Consider the following 27,036-nt stretch of genomic DNA (forward strand, 5'->3'; position numbering starts at 1 on the left):
ATTTTCCAACTTTGCTCTGCATATTCTGTAGGTACTTATAATTTTTTTAATACTTATTATTGTCGGTTCTAAGTTCTAACTTTTGTGTTGATGGTAAAAATGGAAAAACATTTAAGTTTATGTGGGCTGTTCCAACACAAGCCTGTATAAAGCCTGGATTTATTTGCTTTACAACATTTACTTAGTAGAATTATTATTTTCTTTCTTCCCCAAGATTACAGTTTACAAAACAGGTAACTCCCCCGTCACCTGGCTAAGAATTTACTCCATAACCTCTAATAGTGGAAAATTACAGTAGCTTAACTGTTAAGGTGAATTAGCGTGTCAGCGGTAACATTTCTCTGACAAACCCGCTTTACATATACAGTTGCACTTCACATTTTCACCCCCTTGTTCAAGACAACATTAACTTTGTGCTGTTTTGAATCGATGTGGGATGATTGTAAACACAACCAGTTTCATCTTCTGTTTCAAACTTTTTACCTACACATATCAAGTAATTACGCTTGAATATTTCTTCCCCTTCCACTAATGGACGCATGAAATCTCCGACAACTCTCAACAGTTGCGCATACGACACCAAAGACATTTTGAACACTTAATAAATCCTACAGACGCACACCCGATCACTGTCGTGTTTACATCCCGTCACTATCTCGCCGCCATATTGGAAACAGCTGACGGTAAGCTCCTCCCCCGTTTCGGACGTCAATTAAGTGGGAGCAAGAGCTCCATGTTATGAAGGGCTTTTCTGCCCTTTGGTAAATTATGGGTGTGAGCCGAGAGCTCAGACTTTGCGGCTTGTAGCCCAGAATTTGTAAAGTTGCTGTGTACCTGATTTAACTGGTTCTTATTTGTTGTACGCTCAAAATTCTATGTTACCATTGTTAAGTTTTGAAAATATAACCTTTATTGAAATTTTAATTCATCGTACGAACTTGTAGTTAGACCCACTCCAGCCCGCACCTTCTTTCACCTCTGACTTGCACGGATAACTCCGTAACAATCCCAATAGGCTTCCTTTGTTTCCTTTACAATTTCGTCCATGACCATAATAAAAAATTAAAAAAAGGTGACAGCACACTCCCCTGTCTTAGTCCAGTCTTATGCCTAAACCATTCTGTCTTTCCAACCGGGGTCAGTTGTCCTGATTGCAGAGGTACCAACCTTTGAAGTCGGTTATCAGTAATCCCCATACCCCATATACCCACCTTCAGAAAATTGTCAAGTTAAATCCAAAGCATGCTACTGCCTTCTCGATAATGACACCTCATTTGCCCTTGCTAACAGCAATCTATTCTGACGTATTTCATATTACACAATACAATTTGCATATTACCAGTTTTGTCATAAAACATTCTAGCTTGTTTTGTACCCAGCAGCTGCTTTTCAGTGTAGGTTTGTTTTAAAGCATCCTTTCCCGTGTGATGACATTTTTGTCCTTTGAACCATAACCCATTTTACACTCAATGTCGGTCTGAACGGACCCGTTTTTTCATATCAACACTGATATTCTTCCACCGAGCTCGATAGCTGCAGTCGCTTAAGTTTCTAGTAATTGGGAGATAGTGGGTTCGAGCCCCACTGTCGGCAGCCCTGAAGATGGTTTTCCATTTTCACACCAGACAAATGCCGGGGCTGTACCTTAATTAAGGCCACGGCCGCTTCCTTCCAATTCCTAGGCCTTTCCTATCCCATCATCACCATAAGACATATCTGTGTCGGTGCAACGTAAAGCAAATAGCAGGGGGAAAAACAAAGATTTTCTTCCAGTGGGAGAGTTTCTGTCAGGTATAATTAATGCTGCAAATATGTTATTTAAAACATTACTTAGAGAAGAGCACAGTAGAGCTCCTTCTTTCACAAGGAATTTCACAATGCTCACGCTTAGTAAAATGAAGTAACGATCGAATAAGTATCGTTGCCAACTTTCAAGCACTGAAACAAGGAGGATTGAGCAATAATTCTCGAAGAGATTAGATATTTTTACTTTCCTTTCTTTCGTAGATTTTTTTTGTGATAATGCCACTTTTCCGTAATCATTCCTCCTTTGACTGTAATGCCATAATAGTGAGGTGAAATCCATAATAATTACAGACAATCCGTAATAGTTGGCACCTAGAAGCGTGAATATACTCTTTTTGGTTGTTTCTTAATATTTCCAGCAGACGTTAATGAAATCTTCCCTTTAGGTTTTTATTTTCAACAATACATGTCTGCCACCCAACCGCCAGTGAATGTTAGCGAATCGGTCAGCCTGTTCAGGCGGCTTTTGTTATTTATATAACTTTCAAAGTGTACCTCATGCATTCTATGACAATGAAGAATGACGAAGAGGTGGATATTACTGTAAATTTAGTGTGACTGATAGTTCTGAAGACCTTTGAGGAGGACAGTTCAGGAGAAGATCCTCATTTCAGGCATTGCCTTTCTTGTTCAACACGTAATTAGTGTCAAGAATCTTACTTGTCATCTATTAATTGCCGAGATGTTTTGTCTTTATTTTGCATGCAAGTTTAAAAATAGACTATTTAAACAAAATCACAAGTACACTCAGGATTTTAATAGGGCTGGGGCTCAGTTTTCTCCCCAGAAATTTGTCAGTCGGGTGACAGGAATGAGTAGCCAGGGGGGGAACACTACGGTAAAATTAATACAATAAAATTTCATCCCCCTCCACCCCCACCTTGACAGGCAAACATGAAATGGAGTACTGAACTATTTTAGTGATATCACAAGCAAGACAAGCGTTCTACAGCTCGTTTATAATCATGTAACACCGGGGCTTACCAGTGAGTTGCTGTGGAGTGCCATGCGGGTTTGCGGCGTCGTGCAGAATCGAGTGCTCGCATGCGATTACGCCCTAATTCAGACACCACTCTCCCATATGATCCTTGGCTCACGCACGACACTACGTGATGGCCGAGCTAAAGATTCAAACTGCGATGTCGCTGATGCAATTATGGTAATTATGGTTTATCATCTAAATTAACTCTTTTACAGTATTAACATTTATAATTTGGAGCACCTACTGACTCAAATATGTATTAATATTATGTAACTCAACACATCTACTGTAGGTTACATTAGCAAGCCGGTCTGCAAAAACGGCAGGGCAATTCTGTTAATGCTTTTTTTAACATAATATTAGTACTGGAATAGCCCACCTAGTGCCCATGATTGTTAAGGAGTCAAGTCTACCTGGTCTGACAACCGTGGTTAGCCAGTTTGAGTCCCGCTGGTCAAGGAGGGGAAGAAGGGGGGGGGAATCAGAATGTTGGCTGGCAGCGTAGGAGGGGTGGTGAAATGCAATTTCTAACCACCAGATTGCATGCCAAAAGCCTGTATTCAATCCCAAACCTCTCTGCAGTGTTCATATGGCGCGAGGACACGTGGAGCTGCCGATGGGGATTTGTCCATCAAATGGGGACATTAAGCCTTGAGCAAGCTCCTTACTGCTATTCGACAGGAGTTGGCTATGTGCCGGCACTGGGTTTCACTTTCTCACTTCCTACCATCGTACATTCATTTCACGCCATTGACTCCTCTGAAGACTGACATCAGGCAGAGTATCTGGTCATAAAAACTCTCCATAAAGATTTATCTTGCTTCATACCCAACCTCGTAAAGAAGCTGGTTACACAGACACAATATTAGTACCGCAATGGAACAAAGCCTTTGATAGGGCGAGCTCTAATACACCAGAAATGTGTGCAAGCTGGATACACCTTCTCTATTGAAACATATCAAGTATAGTCTGGTGTCCCTCTGGGATCTCCCCACCTCCTAAAATCACTGTTGATGCCCATCGAGGTTCAGCCCTCGATCCACTACTGTTCATCATATGCATGGACTAACGGCCAATATCTGGTCCCCTCATCCCTGGACGCTTTTGTATGCAGACAACACCGTACTCACTCAGGACACCCGTCTGACACTCCAAACATGGAAAGCTTTCTGCATCTAAGGACAAATGTTTCTTCCCACCGTCCAATACTTATTTTTATAGCTCGATTTTATGCATATACAACCATGTGTCGGCTTTAAAAAAATCATATGAAAATGAAAATCCACAGCCTGTTGCCAGTCATTCGACCAGGTCAGGAATGGAATGAATGAAGCCCCTATCTAACGGCGAGCTGCCGAAGCCTGTCGCACCCCTCTGGAGCAATGATTAATGAATGACAGATGAAATGAAATGGTAATGGAGTGTTACTGGAATGAAAGATGACAGGGAAAACCGGAGTACCCGGACAAAACCCTGTCCCACCTCCGCTTTGTCCAGCACAAATCTCACATGGAGTGACCGGGATTTGAACCACGGAACCCAGCGGTGAGAGGCTGGCATGCTGCCGCCTGAGCCAAGGAGGCTGTATAGTACAAATATTGGCATATGCAAAATAATGATAACAATAAAGGTGATAATGAAATTAAAATGCTTTTCCGTGGGGAATTAAAACAGTGACACGTCGTTGCTCGAACTGATACAATAGTTTGTTGCAGCATTAGTCTTTAAAGGGTAAGAGGTTTTTTTCTCTTCCTAATATAAAAATGTTGTTATACAATTTACATTCCATTAACTTATAATATGTACCAAGTCTTGAACAACTGGGAGATACTCCTTAAAATCACAACATTAGCTGAATATAATTCCTGGTTAAAAATAATATAGATGTTGGGAGTCGGTAATGAAAGGGAGTAAAAAACCTTGTGATAAATATCAATGCTGCAACGAAAAAATAAAATGCTTACCTCCCGGCCGGCCCTGTTATATTCCTCCTCCTGGCCGGGAAGCAAGCATTTTGTGTATGCCAATATTTGTATTTAATATATGTACATTTTTTTTAAGCTAAAGATGTTCTAAAATGGAATGAAACATGTTCTTATAATGTTTAGGTATAATTTAAGCTGACATGTTTGTATATGCATAAAAATTAGCCATAAAAATAAGTATTGGATCGGGGAGAAAATTCTTTGACCTAAGTCGTTAAAGCCAATATGGGATAACTGATAAGTTGTAGCTTTGTGCATCTCAATCCTCAAAAAGACAAAATATCTGGAAAACTGCCCTCAAATCAGAGGGACTACCAGCATCGATGGCCAAGTTTTGAAGAAAACCAAGGTTCAAATACCTCGGAGCTCTAATGACATCCTTAAACAAGTCCCATCCTGGACACCCAGATGAGAGTCTATAAAGTATGGTTAAAGAGGAGACAAGTCGCTCGAAATCTGACCAAAAAAGCCAGAACATCTAAAGGTAAAAAATTATAAAACAGTGGTGCACCCAGTAGCTCTCTACAGGACACAATGCTGATCTTTAACAAGAAAACAGGGACAGGCTCTTCACACGGCAGAGATGAAAATTGTGTGATGGTCCCTTGAATCGACTCACTTCAACCATGCAACCACGTGCATCAAAGGCTTGGCGTAACCCCAACTGTGGAGAAAGCAAGAGAGATATGACTGGTGGTACAGTCACGTCATGAGAAACTACGATTCTGTGGCCAAAAGAGTGCTCCAACTCAATCCTGGTTAGTCGACCATGTGGTAGACCGCTAAAGGGGTGGATGGATATCAAAAATGACCTGTGCAATGTGGATCTCAAACCCAAAAAAGTTCACAACAGAGCCTTGTGGAAGAGATAACAGAAAAACAGGCCCCGTGTAATAATGTTTATTGATGGCATAAAACAATGTTAGTAAGTTGCTAATATGTAACTAAGAAATTTTTACGTAAGGCATAAAGGAGAAGTTGGTCGTGTAAATATCAAATTATCTCGCACAGTATTATAGGACCAATACCGTAATTACTTGCATATTTGAACCCCCCGTTTTTTTCCCACTTTTGCAGCAAAAAAAAGAGTAAGGGAGTTCCAATATGCAATAAATTTTGTACAGTGAACACATGACTTCTAGGCTATAGAACTATAAATTGTACATGTAAACATTCTGCACTATTATTTAACAAACTTATGATTGTATTTGAATTATTGTAGTCTTGTCGCCAACTTCCCTATGGAAATCAACATATCAACTTCCCTGTTACTGCCGCGTAGTCATCCCACATGACGTCATCTTCACTTGTTATTTGTTTATAGCTTAGACTGTTGTTTCTTACTGCCCGACTCTATATACCGATTTTCATTAAATTCTGTTGACCCACTTTCTCGTGGCTCGGCGTTGATATGGACTTAGCAATAAAATTACAAATTCATGAATATCTGTGTTATCACAGCCCATACAGTAAAAATGTATAAGACATAAATGGTCGGAAATTTAATTCTATGTAACTTTGTACTTATAATACAAATATTTGAGGATTAAATTTTAGGCCTTCCCTTAAACTACCATTTCGCTCAGCGTGAATAGAATGATTCATAGCGTAAATCATAGTGGCTTATTCTCTGACTACGCATGCCAATTTTCATTAAGATAGGACCGCTAATAACAAATATTTGAAAATTAAATTTTAGGCCTTCCCCTAAACTACCATTTCTATCAGTGTAAATAAAATTATTCATAGTCTAGATTGTAGTGACTTATTCCCCGACTTTGCATACCGATTTTCATTATCTTTAGCCGAATTTCTAGCGATGCGTGTACAGACAGGCAGACAGACAGAAATTACGGAAAAGTAAAAAGTGCATTTCCTTGTTACTGTGAACATGACCGATACAGAAATACCATTCTTTTCAAATTCTGAGCAATGTACAGACAAAACTCTTATTATATATATATATATTTTCTTAAGAGCAGTTGCCTTAAATATGACAAAAACACATTATGTTAGTCGTGTAATATTTGAACAGATTCCGAAAATCCTGATCGCTAGAAAATAAAGCGGTCGTACTGTACTTACCCTCCTGCAATGTAGTTTTCATCATTTCAGTATTTTTCCGCCGAGTGAAACACATTCAGTCTACAGCATCACAGTTATCCGACATTTTCTGAGTGTAGCCTGTTAAGAATAGATTGGAAGAACTTGGAAAGTATCAGATTGGTTATCTGAGCGTTATCAGTCAGGACATTTAAATATTTCGTTAAACTTAGGGGCTGCAAATGACAAGAATGTTCCTGAGATATTTTCCCTTCACAGTTTATTTTGTGCTCCGTCTGTTAGGTCATTAGCCCAGAGGCTGGTTGTACCCTCAAATAGCACTACCGATTGAGACGCTAAAATGAGGAGTACTAGGCAAGATGAGGAGCGAAGTAGTAAATGTATTGTAGACGTAAGGAATTTACTCAAGGGAAAGGCAAATTTTCTTGAGAAATACTGTACCATAAAGCTCCCCGAACTTGATGCTTACTTAAACATTGTGAAACGCTGTCGCTAGCACAAGAAGATAAACAGAGTGTACATGTGATCTGGATTTCAATAGTTTTGCTAATTGCTAATTTGCTTGTTCTTGAAGCTGGACTCTTTATGACCGTATGTCCTTCCTGACATCAACCACATCAGGGGAGATAATGAGATGTAATGAATGACGTGATACTATATGATAGTATGATGAGGGTGCCGTGCTGAGTGGCTGAACCCAACTTGGGAGGTTCGATCCTGGCTCAGTCTGTTGGTATTTGAAGGTGCTCAAATACGTGAGCGTCGTGTCGGTAGATTTACTGAAACGTAAAAGAACTCATACGGGACAAAATCCCGGCACCTTGGCGTCTCCGAAAACGGTCAGAAGTAGTTAGTGGGACATAGAAACAGTATTATTATAATATTGTTATTATTAGGAATGGGGAGGGTAAAGCCCAGTGCCAACATAACCTACTGCTATTCGAATAGCACCAAGGGTTCTACTCAGGGCTTAGCATCGCCATCCGACGAATCACCATCAACAGTATCAACGCCCTCACTCCATATTAGCACGGCAGAGATTCGGGATTGAATCCAGGCTATTGGCACGCAATCTGGCCATTAGAAATTTATACCCCTACCTCTCCTACCGTGCCAGCCAACATTCTGATGTAAAAATATTTTCGACCAGCTGGATTCGAACCATCTAATCACAGTTTCGAACAACACTGACCTAACGCTTTAACGACCACAGCCATCACACACCACACGGACAATGAACGTATTACACCACTTGTGTACGAATATTTTTATGCTTCACATTACAGTATTCATGCCACCAAGAGTATTTTATATAATATTATAAGGAGACTGCAATTTAAGGTCTGTGGTCCCCGTTGTTAATGAGAAAAATGCCTGCTGCATAATATCTGAAGCAACCAGAATCATTGTTTCTAGCGAAATAGCATTATTTCGTGCAGCTGACGTTCAAAATGAAAACTTTGATAGAGGATAATCCTTGCTGTTCACTTATGAATTATAAATCCATCAAAAAAAAAAAAAAACCCTCCCTTACATCGGATTTTCCAAAATTGCAAACCTTTGTTGGAATGCAGCTTCTTTACCTCACTTGCACATCAAAATTATTTCCTATTTAATCAAAGACTTCAAATGAATTCTTCCATTTATCTAATGCTAATACTATGTTTTAATTTTAGTACTTTTCTATATAAGTACTGCAGTACTGGTAGTCAAAACTAACCCTTCTACTAGGAAAATCACAGATACATTAACAGAATGTCAAGAAGGCTGAATATAAACAGCAGTTTAAACCTACAATATAGAAGATTTAACTATGAACCAAATTTAAACTTGGTACAATGTTTAAACCAATGTAGGGGAAATGAATGTTAGTTTAAACTCAGACTCCAGATTAAAATTAACCTAGTTTAAGCTATTTGGAGAAAACGGCCCTAAGAGTGCGACCAGAAAATATATTACATACTATTTACCTTCAACAATGCACACATGTATCCCATTACTAATGTTTTCACAAAATATAACTTAAAAATAGCATTTAAAAACACATAACAGCACTAATATTTTACACATTGTCAAGACAATCAATAGCAACAACAAATACAACCAATCAGGAGTATACCGCATCAAGTGTAACAATTGTGAGACCAGCTATATTGGACGCACCGGAAGGAACTTTACTATTTCATATAACGAACACTTAAACGCTATAAAGCATAATCATTTTTTTCTGCAATAGGCCAGCACATCGAAGAATATAAACACAGGTTCACAAACATCGAAAATGACATGAAAATATTAAACATAAATCCCAAGGGCCACCTGCTCAATATAACAGAAGAGTTTTATATATCCTTAGATCAATATGCCAATCCCAATTTCAATATAAATGAAATTACAGAAAAAACTAATTTTATCTTCAATAAAGTCATGCCTGTCCTAAAAAATTACTACCTTAAAACAATTAATAAAGAAAACATAACACATGCCATAGAACCGTCGAACGACACACCCAGTTCCACCCCTACCTCCAAAATACCAACTCTCCCTTCCCCTCCTCTCACTCCCCTCACAACAGCAGACACAAGCCCAAGGCAAACGCGAAGTAGTACACGGCAAGCTCTCAGATTGAATGCAACCCAGCCACGACAACAATAGTAAGTACACATACATATCAGCACACACCCTCAGGCATTCGTTCAATTCATTACTTACACTTTATTTTATCTTTCATAGATAACTATAACACCAGCACGCATGTATAAATGAGGAAGGAGCCTCCACCATAAACTAATATTAAACCACTCATGAATGACCAGGACCACATCATTGCTTTTAACACATTGCTGACCGGATGCCTGAGCTTGTCACATACCCTGTGGATCGGACATTTTCCTACTAAGCATACCAGGGTGCACTTGATTATAAAAATGTACATAAATATTAAACCAGTTAAGATTTTATCTTTAAAGTTGGTATGAGTACTCTCCAATGCCCCTATTAGTAGTGGATCTGCCTTTACAAAACCATCTTCAGCGTCAATTCCTATCATCATTAATGTTTACATCGTTGTCGTCAGAGTCACTTGAATAAATCAGCACACTAGGTAAATTACAGCATGTAGAGGCTTGAATATCACTTCCACTATCACCCTCACATTCAGTTTCCACTAATTCATTATCACTATATCCACTTGAACGATCATCGGTATATAATTCTTCTAAAATATCCTCAGCTAACACCGTATTCCGTGGGCGCTCCATCTTGTCATTGACTGAACTGGCAGAAAGAAAGTCAATGTTTCGAAACTAAATCAAAGAATAAAAGAAGCTGTGAATTAAAAAAAAGTGGCAGATATACATCTACGATATATTCTACTCAATGTGCAAGTCCGAAATAGTTCAATATATGGTCAAGAGATGTCACAAGAAGACCGAAAACAATGTCGTGAATAAAACCGAGATTTCTCGGGACCCGTCACCTACCACTGGCGAGCGTCCTACGATATTTCTCGGGGCCCGTCACCCATGTGTTAAAAAACAAGACTCCACTTACAGCAGAGCTGCACATACCTACCTCTATCCACATACTCGGATCTTGTTAACAACAGAAGTGTTTTATTAATGTACACATGAAGACATCTTTTACCAAATAGGACATTTTAAGAGACCCACATCAATACCTACGATCACAAGCACCAATTGTTGCAGAACTATGGATAAAAACTCAAACATGGGAGTCAAATGAAGATATACGCAAGACACGCATATTCAAACCTATGAAGTGTTTTTACATATGTTATTTTAATGTGTTTATTGTATTTGTACATACGACTTAGATTTAAGCATTAGAATAGGTTGCATAGTCAAATTCCAAGTCTTAAAGAAGACAGTTTTATACCCACGTACCCTAAATGATAACACATTCAGTTTATATTTAGCCATGCCCAATTTGGACACATTCAGATATGTCGTTTCCTCACGGCATCTCCCTTTAGACAGAGTAATGACAATTGTTGCCTAACATATATGTAAAGGTACAAAACTATGTTCAGCAGATGAACTAACAATGAGAAGCCTCAGCACAACAATAAGCCGTGCCGGAGAACAAAAGGCAGATAAGAATAACGCCAGATGAGACTGAGCACAGCCTCCATGGACCAATCAAAGCCAAGACAGATCCAAAGAATACAACAGGTACGCCCATGCGCAAATACGAAACCAACATGGCGGCTACTCAAGCTGAGTATCAGCCACGGATAAGAAATAAATATATAGCTCTGCGCTGAGAACAAAACAAGGCGCACAATTAAAAAGACGAATACAACAGGTCGATCGACATACCATCCTTTTCTCCCCCCACACATCCCAACTCACATGCATACCACATTCACGCACACACAATGAGGGTATCAGGAAAATAAAACACGAACAGCCGTTCAGATTTCGTAGTCAAATACAAACCATAAATTATGACTCCACGGTCATTACCAGCGGGTATCACGTACTCAAATGTATGCGTGCGGCGTGCAATTATACGTAAGGTCAGAATTGAACATTACTTTATTCACATCAATGGCATGTTGCGCCTCGTACAACCTGGATTGTACCTCCTGTGGTCGAGACGAGGGGCACATCATGAAGATCACGCAGTATTAAAGCACGCAGTGGACCAAATCATAACAACAGAGACCCTTTTTCAATTATCACCACAAGACCACAAACATATTCATTCAAAGCACATCGTACGACAGAGCGGAAAGATGTATGCCATCGACTGTAACATTCGGGAATGACTCGTCACCAAATTTAAATACAAACAAAACTATCACATACCTGTGATTATCAATGGAAAAATTGAATAGCAGTTAGCGTGAAAGGTCCAGGCTTGAACACATTAAATGAATATTTAAAGCATAAAAATGCCACACCAAACATAGCGGCAGCCATTGTTAGTATCCGCTACACATAGAACAGAAGAAGAACTTCACAGAGTAAAAATTATCGCTCTAGCAAAACGAACGACCTCACAGATACAAACATAGCGTGTGCTGCTCCCTACTGGACGTCATTAGACTGACACATGTAAACATTGAAAGACAAAGCTGGAGGAAGCCATTTGCATAATGAAATGTCAAATAATGGAACATGCGACAAGCATGGTTCAACGAGCACCTCCCGCTTCTTAAAACACATAAGGAAATTTTGTTTTACGTTCAGACTCAGCGTATCTTGGTCATAGAAGCTACAAATCCCAGCTATTCCTTCTTCAATCACCAACCAGTGAGGCAATCAGAAGTAATACTAAACTCATCCATGTGTACGCAGCATTGACTATGATCAATATCATCCATATATATTTATATAGTTGGAAACTTAGTGAAAATCTCCACTCGAGCTTGAGGGTGTGAGTTCAACTCAAACTCGAGCCATAAAAGGAGCTAAACAAAAACTTGAAAACTGAGCACTTACACAGCCCACGTAATAATACGCATTTGTTAATTGTATGAGAAGGCCTGGAGCCCTATCCTCACCATACTTCATTTATCATCATCATACACATCATGAATTTCTATTACACAAGTATAGAGACAAGTAATTCCCATCAATACATCTACTTTGAATTTAAAAAAAAAAAAAAGGATAAGAGTTTCTTACCTCACATATGGATGGGATCCCACAAGCCTTGTCCGTTCTCTAGACAGTTCAGTTTTCACCACACCTGGAAACAAAAGTAAGCATGTTGTCAAGTACCCTTATCACAAAATTAACACAACTAAGATTAACAACAGGTTTTGCTACATGGAAGAAGTACTTGTTCATTTAACAAAGAAAATAACTATACGACTTTTGCTTGCAAAAAAAAAAAACCCTAGATGAAGCAGTGCTAAATAATATGATGGCAGACATACTTGGGCAGGTTTTACATGTTTAAGTTTAAACAAATCTACCGTATCATTAAAGAAATAGGTGAAGTATTATACTGTACATAATTGATAAGCTGGAATATGGAGTGCCATGTCACCAAATTTTCTATATTTGTTTACACAAATGTACCGTCAGTTAAAAAAAACTAAATTTAAAATAAAAATATATATAAAGTGCACTCTCGATAATTCGCGGTAATTAATGCACGCACTTCCGCGAATTATCGAAATACGCAAATTATCAGCAGTCATTTTTAAGCCTGGTAAAAACAAAACCATAGGTTAAAATAATGAAATGTATTTTATGAACAAGCAGAAAAAAATCGTAACACTTCGCATTGTAAGACACACTAGAGAAAAATTACAAAATGCCATTTGGATTATGCCAACATTCGTATCTTAACAGGAAAAAAAATCGGTCGTCACTTTTTGTTTCTTAGACAATTGTTCATTTTTTCTAATTTTGGATCGTACACTTCTCAAGGAAACAATATCTGAAAATGAAAATTCATCTCTATTTTGTATGCAAGAGATAAGTGTGTTTATAGACACACTAGCTTGGCTGTGGGAAACTTCCGGAGTTTCCATTGCATCACTCCTACACTCTACATTATCTGAATCTCCATCTACCTCACCAACCGTCCAATTCCGTACAATATCCTCCTCACTTTCATGTCTGAAACCATAATCGTCCTTATCGACATCTAACCACTCAATGTCACTTTCTTCCGCATCTTGGCATTTATCCAGACTTTTCAGTAAGGATATCATCGTAGCGAGACTACATTGCCCGTTCAAAATATCATCACTGAAGCCAGAACAGATTTCCATGATCGTGCGAGCGTAGTTGCGGTAATTTTGTCGTATCATCCAACAAACTGAAGTCCTTCCAAAATGTTGGAATATCGATGCCTTCCTCAACCAATTGCAGTAACAGATGACCTGTAGTTCTTCTTTAAAACAGCAATAACACCTTGGTCCATAGGTTGGAGAATAGAAGTTACATTAGGGGGAAGGTATTTCACGTAAATATCACCTTCTTTTAAGTTCACTTTCGTGTGGATGAGAAGACACATTGTTAATCAAGAGCACTGCTTTGATTGGCAGTGACTGCTTAATTAGGTAGGCTGTCACTTGTTTCACAAAATGATTGTGAAACCAGTCCTTAAATATCTGTGTGACCATCCATGCTGCCTTTTGATGGTAGTACTGCAAAGGTACATTCTCTCGTTTACAACAACGGGGTTTTCTGAATTTCCCTATCGCTAATAATTCTAATTTATGATCACCACTTGCGTTAGCACACACCATAATGGTTATTCTTTCCTTGGATGTTTTGCGGCCTGGGGCTTGCTGTGCTTGTTGCATCAGTAATGTTCGGGACGGTAAACATTTCCAATACAACCCTGTTTCGTTTGCATTGTAAAGTTGTCTAAGGTCAACTGTTCTTTTTCAATGAATGATTAAAATTCCTGTGTGAACTGTTCAGCAGCACCCGTGTCTGCACTGAGACTCTCTCTGTGAATAGCAATTTCTCGTATTCCGTAGCGTTTCTTAAACAGCGTAAGCCAGCCAAAAGATGCTTTAAAAATGTCCTCTAAGCCAAGAGCATCATGAAAATGTTTTGCTTGCTCAGCACACACATTGGACCGGACACAGGAATACCTTACATTACAAACCATCACTCTCATTTTTGTTCCGTATTGAAAACAGCACTCGCTTAGTTTATAAAAGGAGTATATTTATTACCCCACCTATTCAATACAATATCACGTTATGCGGTTAAGTAAACATAGAAATTCTAAATTTTAATGGGACATGTTTTGCCCTTCTTTTATTGGGCATCATCAGCCTTATTGAATTTTAAAACAAGCATTGTTTAGAGGAAACTGACCAATATTTTTTAGTGCCGGTTTGCAAAAAAATAAACAAAATTCAACCTCAATGTTTCAACCATTCTAGTTTATTGAAGACTTGTGTTGACAACTGCCACAAGCAAGTATTAGCTCGAATTTTCTTACGAAGAGGATCCACTTCAGTGTCAGATGTGCTGTTTTTAGAATTTTATATGACAAATTTTCTTTTGGAGAAAGATTTAAAATTTGTTTACAATGATTTTAACATGTATTGTATATGTTATGTCTCAACATCATGTTTTATAACTTTTTTTTTTTTTTTTTTTTTGCTAGGGGCTTTACGTCGCACCGACACAGATAGGTCTTATGGCGACGATGGGATAGGAAAGGCCTAGGAGTTGGAAGGAAGCGGCCATGGCCTTAATTAAGGTACAGCATTTGCCTGGTGTGAAAATGGGAAACCACGGAAAACCATCTTCAGGGCTGCCGATAGTGGGATTCGAACCTACTATCTCCCGGATGCAAGCTCACAGCCATGCGCCTCTACGCGCACGGCCAACTCGCCCGGTGTTTTATAACTACTATTCATTAGTGTCATTACCTTAAGAACTCACAGTTCAATTTTTATAAATTATAAATGTCAATATCCTCTAAACAATGCTTGTTTCAAGATTAAATAAGGCTGATGATGCCCAATAAAATAAAATAAAAAGGGCAAAACATGTCCCCTTAAAATTTAGAATTTTTATGTTTATTTAACCACATAACGTGGTATCAATTGTGTTGAATAGGTGGGGTAATAAATGTACTACTATTGTGAACTAAGCGAGATCACAGGAATACCTTCTGCTCATTTTTTATTAAACCACCATATCATGGCTTCGACTAGATTTGCATAGTCAGATGTTCTCACTGATTTCCGGGACGAACGATCACAATTAACAGAAAATTTTATGAGGGTTTCCTTTTGCTTTTTCATGTCTCTCACTGTTTCACCCACACCAAACTCGCAGGCTAACTTGGACGATGCCTCGCCTTTCTCCAGTATTTCTATAATTTTCAGTTTTTTCACTGACGGTTAACATTTTATATTTCATTTTTCGACCACTCATATTGAAAACTCTTACTTCTGACTTATTCCAAACTTCGAAAAGACTTCTGCACTCCATTCACACTTCTCGAGTACAGTAGCCTATAATACACTCGCTACCGACGCACTTACCCTTCACTTGGCTTACAGTTCAGCGACCTTGGGCTGTGGGGAAAGGGAGGGTAAATTCCGAGTGCATTCCTCTTTCATTGTCTCTGCTTCCAAGATTACGGTAATCTGTGCTGTGCCACGCGCAGCAACATGCTGAATGTTTCCAAGTGTGCAGCATTCTGGCAGCAGTGTGCATATAGGCCTACTGCTACATTGTAGAGAAACAAAGTCCAGTCTCCTCAAATATCAATGATTTCGTCTCCACGCATCGCATTAAAACTCTTTTAAACTAGGCAGAGATAATTTTACTCAGCGTGATGATTAGTGGGTGTAAGAATTAATACTTTAAAAAACAACTCTCCGAGGCCCGCGAATTAACCGCAAAGCAAATTATCCGCCCGTGAATTATCGGGAGTGCACTGTATACATAAACATTAAGCATATTAAAAAACAGAGATATAAGAATTGTCAATTTATCCAAAATGCAGCATGCAAAGTTTCAGCTGTATAAGAGCTATACCGTTTAAAATACAGAGTACTCCCAAAACTTTGCGCATGGATGATAAACTCTTGTTAATTTGCAGGTCTCAAAGAGCAAGTGGTCATTCCTACAGCAACTGTTAGCAGTAAAATGATCTCTGCATTGTTTAAAGAAATTTTAATGTGAATAGACGTGTGGAAGTTAAAAATATAGCGAGCTGAAAAGACTGGACTTAGTTGCTCTGTGGTGTAACAGTAGGCCTTGCACAGTGCTTGGAAACATACGGGCATGTTGCTGCGGGTCATATGGCATAAGTTCCCTTTACCTTCTTTCAAGCTGAGACAACATAAGAGGAATGCACTTTCACCCAAAAACGACCCTTTTTCCCTTCCCAACAGCTATGATTCCCTACATTGAGTTGTAAAGGGTAGGTCCACTAGAGATCCACGGACAGTGCTGAACATGAGGATCCAAATGATGTCAAGTATGGAAGTGATCCAACGAGAGTCGCAAAAGTTTCCCGCAGCAGAGCTAGTGCACACACGCACGCACACACGCACACCTTATATAAAAAATCACAATGACTTTTTGTCCTCAAATATAGTTTTCTTCAGAAAATTTACGATCAAAAAGCGAACAATCCACATTGAATTTTGTACAGTAATTGACCTCTAGTTTGTCTTACAATGTAACATGTATGCCTAATTTGAAACCTACTTTTAAAAGTCAGCTAATAACTGAACATTTGACTGAAAATTTAAGATTACAGAATTTCTTCATTTATAATGCTGGTAACAATGAGAGGTCTTCTTTGAGAACTTTAACCTTAGCATGTTGAAAAGTTAGATGTATAAATTTTCATTACAACTGAATCAGTATGTCTGATGGCAGGAGCAATCTGATATGTACAGTTGTCCAGTCTTCAAATTCAAAGTAGAGTCAGAAATCTAATACAGACCAATCACGTAATTCTGATGAATTAATACATATTGATACAATTCTTCATGGAAATACACTCTACACCAGGACAAGTATAACAAATCTGTACAAACACTTACCAGTGGCAGGTCTGTATGTTACAGGCGGACGAGCTAGAGGTTTGTTGAACGGTTTCGATGCCACGGTGCCCATTTTCACCAACAATCGTGGTGGAAGGTTTGGCCTGTAGATTGGTTTATTTTCCTTGTTCATATTTTTCTTTACATCCAAGCTAACAGGAGTATTCTTAGGAACATCCACAGCCCCTGCAAAAATTAAGTGGAACAATACTGACGCATGTATAAAATAGTTTTAAAAATCGCGTAAAATATAACGTCAATTGAAACAGGTCCAGTAATCAGAACAGAGGCCTCAAAGTCACACATTTGTTTAGGTTATATTGGTTATTTTCAAAAGCAGAACGACAAAATTATGAACCCCCTCTTAAGAACAAAGAAAAGCAAGACCCTGGTGATATCAAGAGGAGAAAGACAATGGAAAAGCATTATGAAAACTGTTGGTCAGAGCCTTGAAATTGTTGATAGTTCCAAATACTTTTTTTTTTCAAGTTGCTTTACATCACACAAACACAGATAGGTCTTACGGTGATGACAGAATAGGAAAGGGCTAGGAGTGGGACAGAAGCACCCATGGCCTTAAGATACAGCCCCTGAATTTGCCTGGTGTGAAAATGGGAAACCACAGAAAACCATTTTCAGGGCTGCGATAGTGGGATTCGAACCTACTATCTCCCGGATGCAAGCTCACAGCCGCGTGCCTCTACGCGCACGGCCAACTCGCCCGGTAATGAGCACTTTTCGAAACTGTGTCCTGGTAAATGTCAACAAAAATTTTGCTGGGCTCAACGCACATGACTTACATTCATACTCACTTCACAATGACTCTAGGGCAAAATCCAAGTTTGAATTCTACAGCATTTCGGAAAAACCAGGTAAGTCCACTTTTGGTCAAAAATGAGTTAAGTGCACCAGGTGATCCCTTATGATACTCGCATTGTGTAAAAACGGGTAAGTGATCTTGTGAAAAAAGGCGCCATTATTGCGCATTTAATTTTCGAGGTAAGTCGGTAAGTATGCATTTGTATGGGTAAGTCAACTTACTTGATTTTGATCAGAGGAAGTTGCGATTAAGGAAAAAACACGTAAGTCTAGTTAAATTATTTTGACCCTTACGAATCATTATTGTAGTGGCTGTTAAAATCAGGTAAGTCTACTTGCATGATTTGTTGAACTACAAAGCATTAAGTAATGACTAATAACAAACGGAAATCAAAATACATATTGATATTATAACTGAACAGTCGAGGGAATAGACAGTTAAATGTTCATGTTAAATCCATTCACGGACTTTACAGAACTATGTACGGTACTTCATATCCCTTTCAGACCGTGTACGCACAATTGTGCGGGTTTGCATTTTAGTTATCCCTGACCGTATTTGATGTTTTTTGGGCGCTAGACCGGACTGCAGTGATTGTGCGGGACACGTGGCGTGTATTTCAATTGCTTTTAGTATGCGCTTGACCTCCAGGGCGAAGGAAGAAGAGTTTAAAAAGCACAGCTGATCGGCGAGATGGCAGGAAGCAGTAGTGCCAAAAGTAAGTATTTATTTATTGCGTTTATATTAATCTAGAAACTTTACTGAATACCGGAATATATTCAATGAAGTGTGTACATTGGTTAGTGAACGTAAATTTTGAAGATACATCATCGTATGTGATACGAGGTTTTGAATTTTGATACGCACAATTGTGTGCGTCCTGTTTTTCGGATGTTAGTTTTTATTTTGCAAAATAAACTATCAATATGTGTATTGAGGAGCATTTTAGTCAGTTTTTGACACACACAAAAAAATTCACACCTCCAGTTTTCTTTCAGGTCTGAAAGGGTTAAAAGAATTCCATTATAGTACTTGCTTTAATAACATGCATTGTCGATTTACCTCGCATTTTAATAATGACACTGGCTTATGTGTAGGTATTTGTAGTTCCCTTGTTAACATGGAAGGGTGTGAAAATATGCTTAGTCGTGGACAACGATTAGTTTATTTGGCTAAAAGAACATTAAATTCATGTTCTGATGGAGTGAATATGGAAGTACGGATTGAGAACCCAGAAGAAAATGGTGGTGGAAACCAAAATGGTGAGTTTTTTAAATGTTATTGTTATTATACTATGACTAGTGTTAATATATTAATCATATTTCAAATCACATTATTAATATTTATTACACATTTTATTTTAGATTCTTCTACACTAGCCTCAGTACCATAGGCTAAATCCAATAATACCAATGCGAGAATGAGTGAAGAGCATCAAAAATATGTGCTGATTGACCAAGGTAGATTGTTATTATTAATGTAATATTCTAGAAATTGCTCACATGTTATTACTTCAAATCCACCAACTTAACTTAGCAATAAATTGTTAATAAAATGGAGAAATATCATGGATAGCCAAATTAAGGTATTGTAACACCGAATTCCTGGCTCTACCGATCTTTCGTAATTCCTCAAGTTTCTTGCTAGGATTTTATAAACAGAACTTTTTTTCTTAGAAAAGAAACAAAATGCCAAGTGTATTCATGACTGTCGTATTATTATTTTACAGATTTGCCAGTTTTGGAGTCAATGGTGTTATTAGAACTAGAATGTTTGGAAAATGAGGACGGAGACACTGCCTTTAATTTGGATGAGAGTGCGAAGGATCCAGATTTTGTCCCTGAGAGTGCCATTGAAGTTTCCAGTTACCCTGATGACAATTCAGCCATAAGTAACAGCAGTTCAAGCTTACAGAAAGCAGAAAATCGTATGGTTAAACGTGCTCCACGAAAAGACCGATACATCAAGATATCAAAGGAGACTCAACAAAGAAATAAGGGATTAGCTTATGAAACAAGTAAAGGGAAGAGTCAAGGGAAATCTAGAGAGTGTGCTTGTAAGTACAATATCATCTTGTAAGGCAAAAGTCATCAAATGTGCATAGAATGCCTTCAGCGAACATTAGGAGAGACTACAGGTTTCATAGAAAGGGTCACGAAGAAAAAAAACGGACCTCATCGACGGGAATAGTGCCTGGTGATGAAGAGGAAAGGCAACACCCCCAAATAAAAGATCATACAGTGAACTGGAAATTGTGAAAAATCACATGACTTTTCCAAGCTATGAAAGTCACTATTGTCGACAGAGGACCACAAAAAAGTTCCTATCCCCAGACGTGAGCATTAGTAAGATGTACGATTTGTATAAACAGTGTACAGATAATCCAGTGTCCTTGAGTATCTATACTAAATGCTTCCATAAGTTGGATCTGACTTTAAGAAACCTAAACAAGACACATGTCACAAGTGTGATTTAATCAACATGAAAATGAACACATTGTCTAGGGACGCTAAAGAAGAGTTTACCAAAGAACGTAATGCCCACCACAGGGCTGCAAAGGCAGCTTATAATGCAAAACACCAGGACAAAGAGACAGCCCTATTGGATAAAAGGAAAGAATTTTTGCCTTTGAACTTCAGCAATGTCTTCCCACGCCCTTTCTGACTACTTCAGTATCATTCTACAAATGGCAATTATGGACATTTAACCTGACCCTACATGACTTGAAGACAAACAAAGCAACGTGTTTCATGTGGGATGAAAGTGTTTCTGGCACAGGTGGAAATCAAATTTCTTCCTGTATATCAGTTCATTTCCCAATTGCCTGACAATATTCAATCTGTAGTATTTTATTCAGACTGTTGTGATGGGCATAATAGAAACTGCATTGTAGCTGCAACGTTCGCGTATGTTATGCAGACGAATAACCGCATACAAGAAATACACCACAAATTCCTGGCAAGTAGACATACCCACATGAATTGCGATGCAGATCATGCAATAATTGAGAAGGAAAAGAAGAAAACTGCGATGAAGAACAACCACCCGAATGACTGGTACCAGTTGGTGAGGTCATGAAGACACAAAAATCCCTTTGATGTGTTCGTTATGGAACGAAGACATTTTCTGGATTTCTCAACCCTTCTGAAGACAACGGGCCCATTTCAAATGAAGAAGGTTGATACTGAGAGATATAAATTTTTATGGCACTCAGCACATAGGCTGAAGTATGTTAGGAAACCAGTAAGTACCATTTTCACCGGGCGAGTTGGTCGTGCGCGTAGAGGCGCGCGGCTGTGAGCTTGCATCCGGGAGATCGTGGGTTCGAGCCCCACTGTCGGCAGCCCTGAAGATGGTTTTCCGTGGTTTCCCATTTTCACACCAGGCAAATGCTGGGGCTGTACCTTAATTAAGGCCACGGCCGCTTCCTTCCAACTCTTAGGCCTTTCCCATCCCATCGTCGCCATAAGACCTATCTGTGTCGGCGCGACGTAAAGCAACTAGCAAAAAAAGTACCATTTTCTTCAAAGACACCTTCAATGAGAATGTAAATTTCTGAGAACTGTCTCTTCAAAGACGAGAAAGAATATCTTTACCAACTGCTCTACCACTTATCCATGCAGGCCCAGTACCGAAAAGCAGAGAGAAGAAGAAAGATGTTCTGGACCTCCTTACTGTCATTGACAGCATATTTCATGATTTTTATAAGAATCTGTCAGTTGCTGCCATTCCTACAAGTGATCCAGATCTCGAAAAAGTTGATGCTGATGCATGAGAGGAACTTTCAGAAGTGCAATGGCTTGGATGTTTCCACTATTTTTATTGTAAATATCCTTTTTTTCATATTCTTTCAACAAAATTGTTTGAATAAATTAGTATGTGGTAGTCTTAAAAGTGAAAGTTCAAAACAGAGTAAGTTTTCTTTTTTGCCAGTCATTAGTCGGTAAAAACCGTGTAAGTCACTTTGTGGCCCGATGGTATACATATATTTATTTTCACAGTATCCCACTGAAAGAAGGCATCAAGATAACCGTATTTTACAAATTTTATTCCTATGCTTCAATATGCTGATTTTAGGCATATTTCCAAAGATGTTCAAAATAACAAAAACTATCCCCTGTTTAAAAATAAGGATTTTTTATTTTCTATTTACTTTACATCGCACTGACACAGATAGGTCTTATGGCAACGATGGGACAGGAAAGGCCTAGAAGTTGGAAGGAAGCGGCCGTGGCCTTAAGTAAGGTACAGCCCCAGCATTTGCCTGGTGTGCAAATGGGAAACCACAGAAAACCATCTTCAGGGCTGCCGACAGTGGAATTCGAACCCACTATCTCCCAGATACAAGCTCACAGCCACCTGTAACCGCCCTTGACCGCATGGCCAACTCGCCTGGTAAAAGTAAGGATAAAAATGACCCATCTGGATATAGACCAGTTACACTAATTTCAACTTTACGTAAAGTAATTGAGGCAGTTGTGAAAAACCAGATGAATTTGTACTTTGAAAAAAATATTTTTTTCAATTCCTCACAATTTGGTTTTATGTCAGGCAAATCTACTATTCAAGCAGTAGAGAACCTAGCAAATGAAATATTAGTTGCTTTTGAAAAAAAGAAAGCAGTATGTACTCCCCTGGTAGATCTAAGTACAGTAGAAGTCTGTTATAACGAGAATTCATAACAGCGAAAAATGTACTTGCTATAACGGATTGTCGTTATATCCGATTTTTGTATAAAAGTCGGAAAACCCTTCATGCACTTTAAAATCAGTATGAAACAGCAATCAGTTTGTTCAAAACTTGCGTTTCCGCAGATGATATCCATACTACGGCTTACGTGTTTGTTATTTTTCGTAATCCGATACTACGTGAAAGTGTATGTTTAATTTCATTCTGAAAAAAATTTAGTAGGGAATTTCTCCAAATCCAAGATGAACCCCACTTTTTCCTTCAAAAAATTGGAATCAGGCTCAAAAAAGGAGTTTGTAAAATCATATGAATGCCTTGTTGTACAGTAAGCCTACGCATTTTTAGACTATTTTTAGACGCCTAACATTGACTTTCGTCACGCCGTATTTCATTTTTTTTTGCGGCTGCACAATTATTCTTTATTTCCGTGGGTTTAAGGACCATTAACTTAACATTGGCATCATAGTACCGAAGAGAACTCGTTGAAAATTTTCCGGCAATACCGATTCCATCCATCTCTACAATACAACAATCCGTCAGGAAATTATTCATGCTGTCTATAAAACTTACTTTTACGCAGCGTCAGATATAACCGGCTACCGCTACACGCACGTCTCGCTTGTCGGGTTTGGCCAAATTCAGCGGCTAGCAATGTATAGGCCTATCGCGAACGTTGTAAGTACAGAACGAGTTTATTGCGCCACGGTACGGCTATTCCGCCCTTGTGTTTTTCGTGCACATACCTCGCAATTTCATCTTCGACTTCTTTAAAGCGTCCCTGTTGCGGGCCACTGAATGCATTCTTTGTACAGTACGCATTTTTAAAACTCTGTCTTCATGCTAACGCCAGATATTGGCTTTAGTTAGGCCTATGCTGTATTTTCTTGCGGCTGCACAATTATTCTACATTTCCGAGTGTTTAATAAACATTAACTTAAAACTGGCATCCTAATATCGACTAGAACCCACTGAAAATTCGCCGACAATACCTTTTCCACGTATCTTTACAATACGACTATCCATCACGAAAATACTCCTGCTGACTAGAAACCTTAATTTTACTAAGCGTTAAGTACAATAGACGCGTTATGACTCTGCCACTGAGTAGCCATGGCTTTTCTAAGAATTCGAAGGGTCGCATGTTTTGATACCATTCTGCAGGCACTGTACACTCTAGAACCGGTAGCGATGTGTAGTAAAGAGGCGGTCGTTTATTGTCAACTAGTTCTGTGCGCGTGTGAAAAGAAGCAGCGTGGTTACTGCAGTAGTTGCCAGTGGTATCCATTAACTTACTGTTAGGCCGCAAATGCAACAACCCTTGAGTTTTCGCATGAGATTCTGAGAAAAAAAGTCTTGGATTCGGAGAAATACGACATCACTCCAGAGATTTCTGTGGCAAACACCTCAGCTTTCCTCTTCAAACAGCATCACCTAACCTAACCATATATGTAGCCTATCATGAAAACATATTTGAAATGCATGTAGAGAAATAACCTCCTCACGAAATTTTACATGTAAATAGCCGTAAGTAGACGCGAGAACATATGAAATATTCTCTGAAATCAGTGATGTACTCTGCCATATCTTGAGATGTATCACATTCTTACTTAATTTCCGTATATAACATTCAAATTAAGATATCGTTTACTTCAGTCTTTATTTTTAACGAGTTAACAACTGCTATCTGCCACGTTATTTACGCATTTGTTACGAAAACGTGTTATCCTCTTTCATTTCGAATCTTCTTTAGAGAACAGCAGTCGATGGGTATTACTAATCAACTCCAACATCGCCTTTGAATGTCAACGAGATAGCTCGCTAATGCACAAAGTGAGAAAACTATAACGTACCAAAGATGATCGACCGCATTTTGTTGCAAACGTTTCAGTTTTCTTATTCAAACAGCGTCACACATCCTATACGTATGATGAAAACACACTTCAAGCGCCAGTAGAGAAATTATACCTTTCTCGCTATAAATTTTCATAATAGCCTTTCCGTAATTTAACGAGACGCGGCAAAATATAAACTAACCTCTGAAATCAATTAAGCACTCTTGCCATATCCCGAGGTGTAGCCCCTTCTTACTTAATTGCAGTATTTAGCCTCAAATTTAAGCGATCGTTTACTCAGCCGTAATTTTTAACTAGTTAACAACCGTTATCCAACGCGTTATTTACGCATTTATTATGAAAATACGTTCCCTTTCATTTCGGATTTTCTTTACGGAACAGCTGTCGACGGATATTACTAATCGACTCCGACATCGCCTTTGAATATTGACGAGAGAAATCGCTACTGCGCATAGCGAGGAAACGATGCCGAAGGTAATCGATCGCATGCAATATCATCGCTGGGGTGCATAAATATCTGTAACGGAAAAAATCACGCGTGCTTAATCACTTGTAATAAAAGATACGCCTGTGATAGGGTTCTCGCTATAACCGAAGTTTAATATAAAATTTTGAAGAAAAAGAAAAATGTTGCTATAACGGAGTTCTTGTTATATGCCGTACTCGCTATAGTGGACTACTTCTGTAATTGATAAACTGAAATTATATGGTCTGGATGGTACAGAACTTTCTATCTTTCTTTGAATCATATCTGAAGAATAGAATGCAAATGGTAGCTGTCTGTGAAAGTCAGAACTTAAAGAAACGAAGGTTGTAATCCCTCAGTGTTCGATATTAGGTCCACTCTTGTTTGCGATTTTTATAAATGATTACTACATTATATGGGCAATAACATTATTCTTTTGGCGGATACAACTTTTTGTTGGAATCTACTCTGATCTAAACTCTGCTCAGTCGACTGTAAACGATATGTTAAATAGATCCAATGTGTGGTTTCAGGCCAATAGTCTTACAGTACAGCAAGAAAAACTGGAAAATATTGAATTTAGCCTTAAAAAAACTCCACTGTTGAAAGTAAATCTGTGAGACTTTTAGGAGCATACCTTGTATTTAGAGAGTAAACATGCTTGTAGAGCACATGTAAATAAATTAACTATTAAGATATGTAAAGTTCTTTCTCTCCTACATAAATTAAAAACATGTGTCAGTCATGTGATTGTTACAGTATACTTTGCCTTTTCCCATTTCCACCTTCAGTATGGCATTAGGCTTTGCGGCAACAGTCCTGGTGCTAACAAATGTATGTCAAAAGAAAGCAATTGGAATTTTAATGGGATTAAACAAGAGAGATAGCTGCGTAATGCATTTTGCAAATTGCATATAATGACCCTACCTAGCCTGTATATATATAGTAATCTGTTATATGTCAAAGAAACATACATACATTATCATTATAGACTTATCCCTTTCAGCGTTCAGTCTGCAAGCCTCTGAGAATGTACTAAACGTCACCATAATCCTCGAGTTGCAACTAGTGTTGTGGCCTCATTCAGTTCTATACCTCTTATCTTTAAATCGTTAGAAACTGAGTCTAACCATCGTCGTCTTGGTCTCCCTCTACGTCTCTTACCCTCCATAACAGTCCGTTATTCTCCTAGGTAACCTATCCTCCTCAATTCGCCTCACATGACCCCACCACCGAAGCCAGTTTATGCATACAGCTTCATCCATCGAGTTCATTCCTAAATTAGCCTTTATCTCCTCATTCCGAGTACCCTCCTGCCATTGTTCCCACCTGTTTGTACCAGCAATCGTTCTTGCTACTTTCATGTCTGTTACTTCTAACTTATGAATAAGATATCCTGAGTCCACCCAGCTTTCGCTCCCATAAAGCAAAGTTGGTCTGAAAACAGACCGATGTAAAGATAGTTTCGTCTGGGAGCTGACTTCCTTCTTACAGAATACTGCTGATCGCAACTGTGAGCTCACTGCATTAGCTTTACTACACATTGATTCAATCTCACTTACTATATTACCATCCTGAGAGAACACACAACCTAAATACCTGAAATTATCGACCTGTTCTAGCTTTGTATCACCAATCCGACATTCAATTCTGTTGAATTTCTTACCTACCGACATCAATTTAGTCTTTGAGAGGCTAATTTTCATACCATCATTACACCTATTTTCAAGTTCCAAGATCTTAGACTGCAGGCTTTTGGCACAGTCTGCCATTAAGACCAAGTCGTCAGCATAGGCCAAACTGCTTACTACATTTCCACCGAACTGAATCCCTCCCTGCTATACCTTTCACC

At 38.7% G+C, this 27,036-nt stretch overlaps 1 protein-coding gene across 1 annotated transcript in view; it reads right to left on the reverse strand.

The window, feature by feature from the left end:
• The window catches only part of LOC136884407 (uncharacterized), a 125,217-nt gene that overhangs the window by 4,960 nt on the left and 93,221 nt on the right, over nt 1-27,036 (reverse strand). Inside the window, exons 12-13 of the mRNA XM_067156543.2 lie at nt 17,357-17,542; nt 12,492-12,555 (exon numbers count right to left, since the gene is read on the reverse strand). Coding sequence (XP_067012644.2) covers nt 12,492-12,555; nt 17,357-17,542 — 250 coding nt within the window. The remainder of the gene's footprint in view (nt 1-12,491; nt 12,556-17,356; nt 17,543-27,036) is intronic.

This window comes from Anabrus simplex, chromosome 12 (genome assembly GCF_040414725.1).
Source record: "Anabrus simplex isolate iqAnaSimp1 chromosome 12, ASM4041472v1, whole genome shotgun sequence".
In the NCBI taxonomy this organism is placed as follows: Eukaryota; Metazoa; Arthropoda; class Insecta; order Orthoptera; family Tettigoniidae; genus Anabrus; species Anabrus simplex.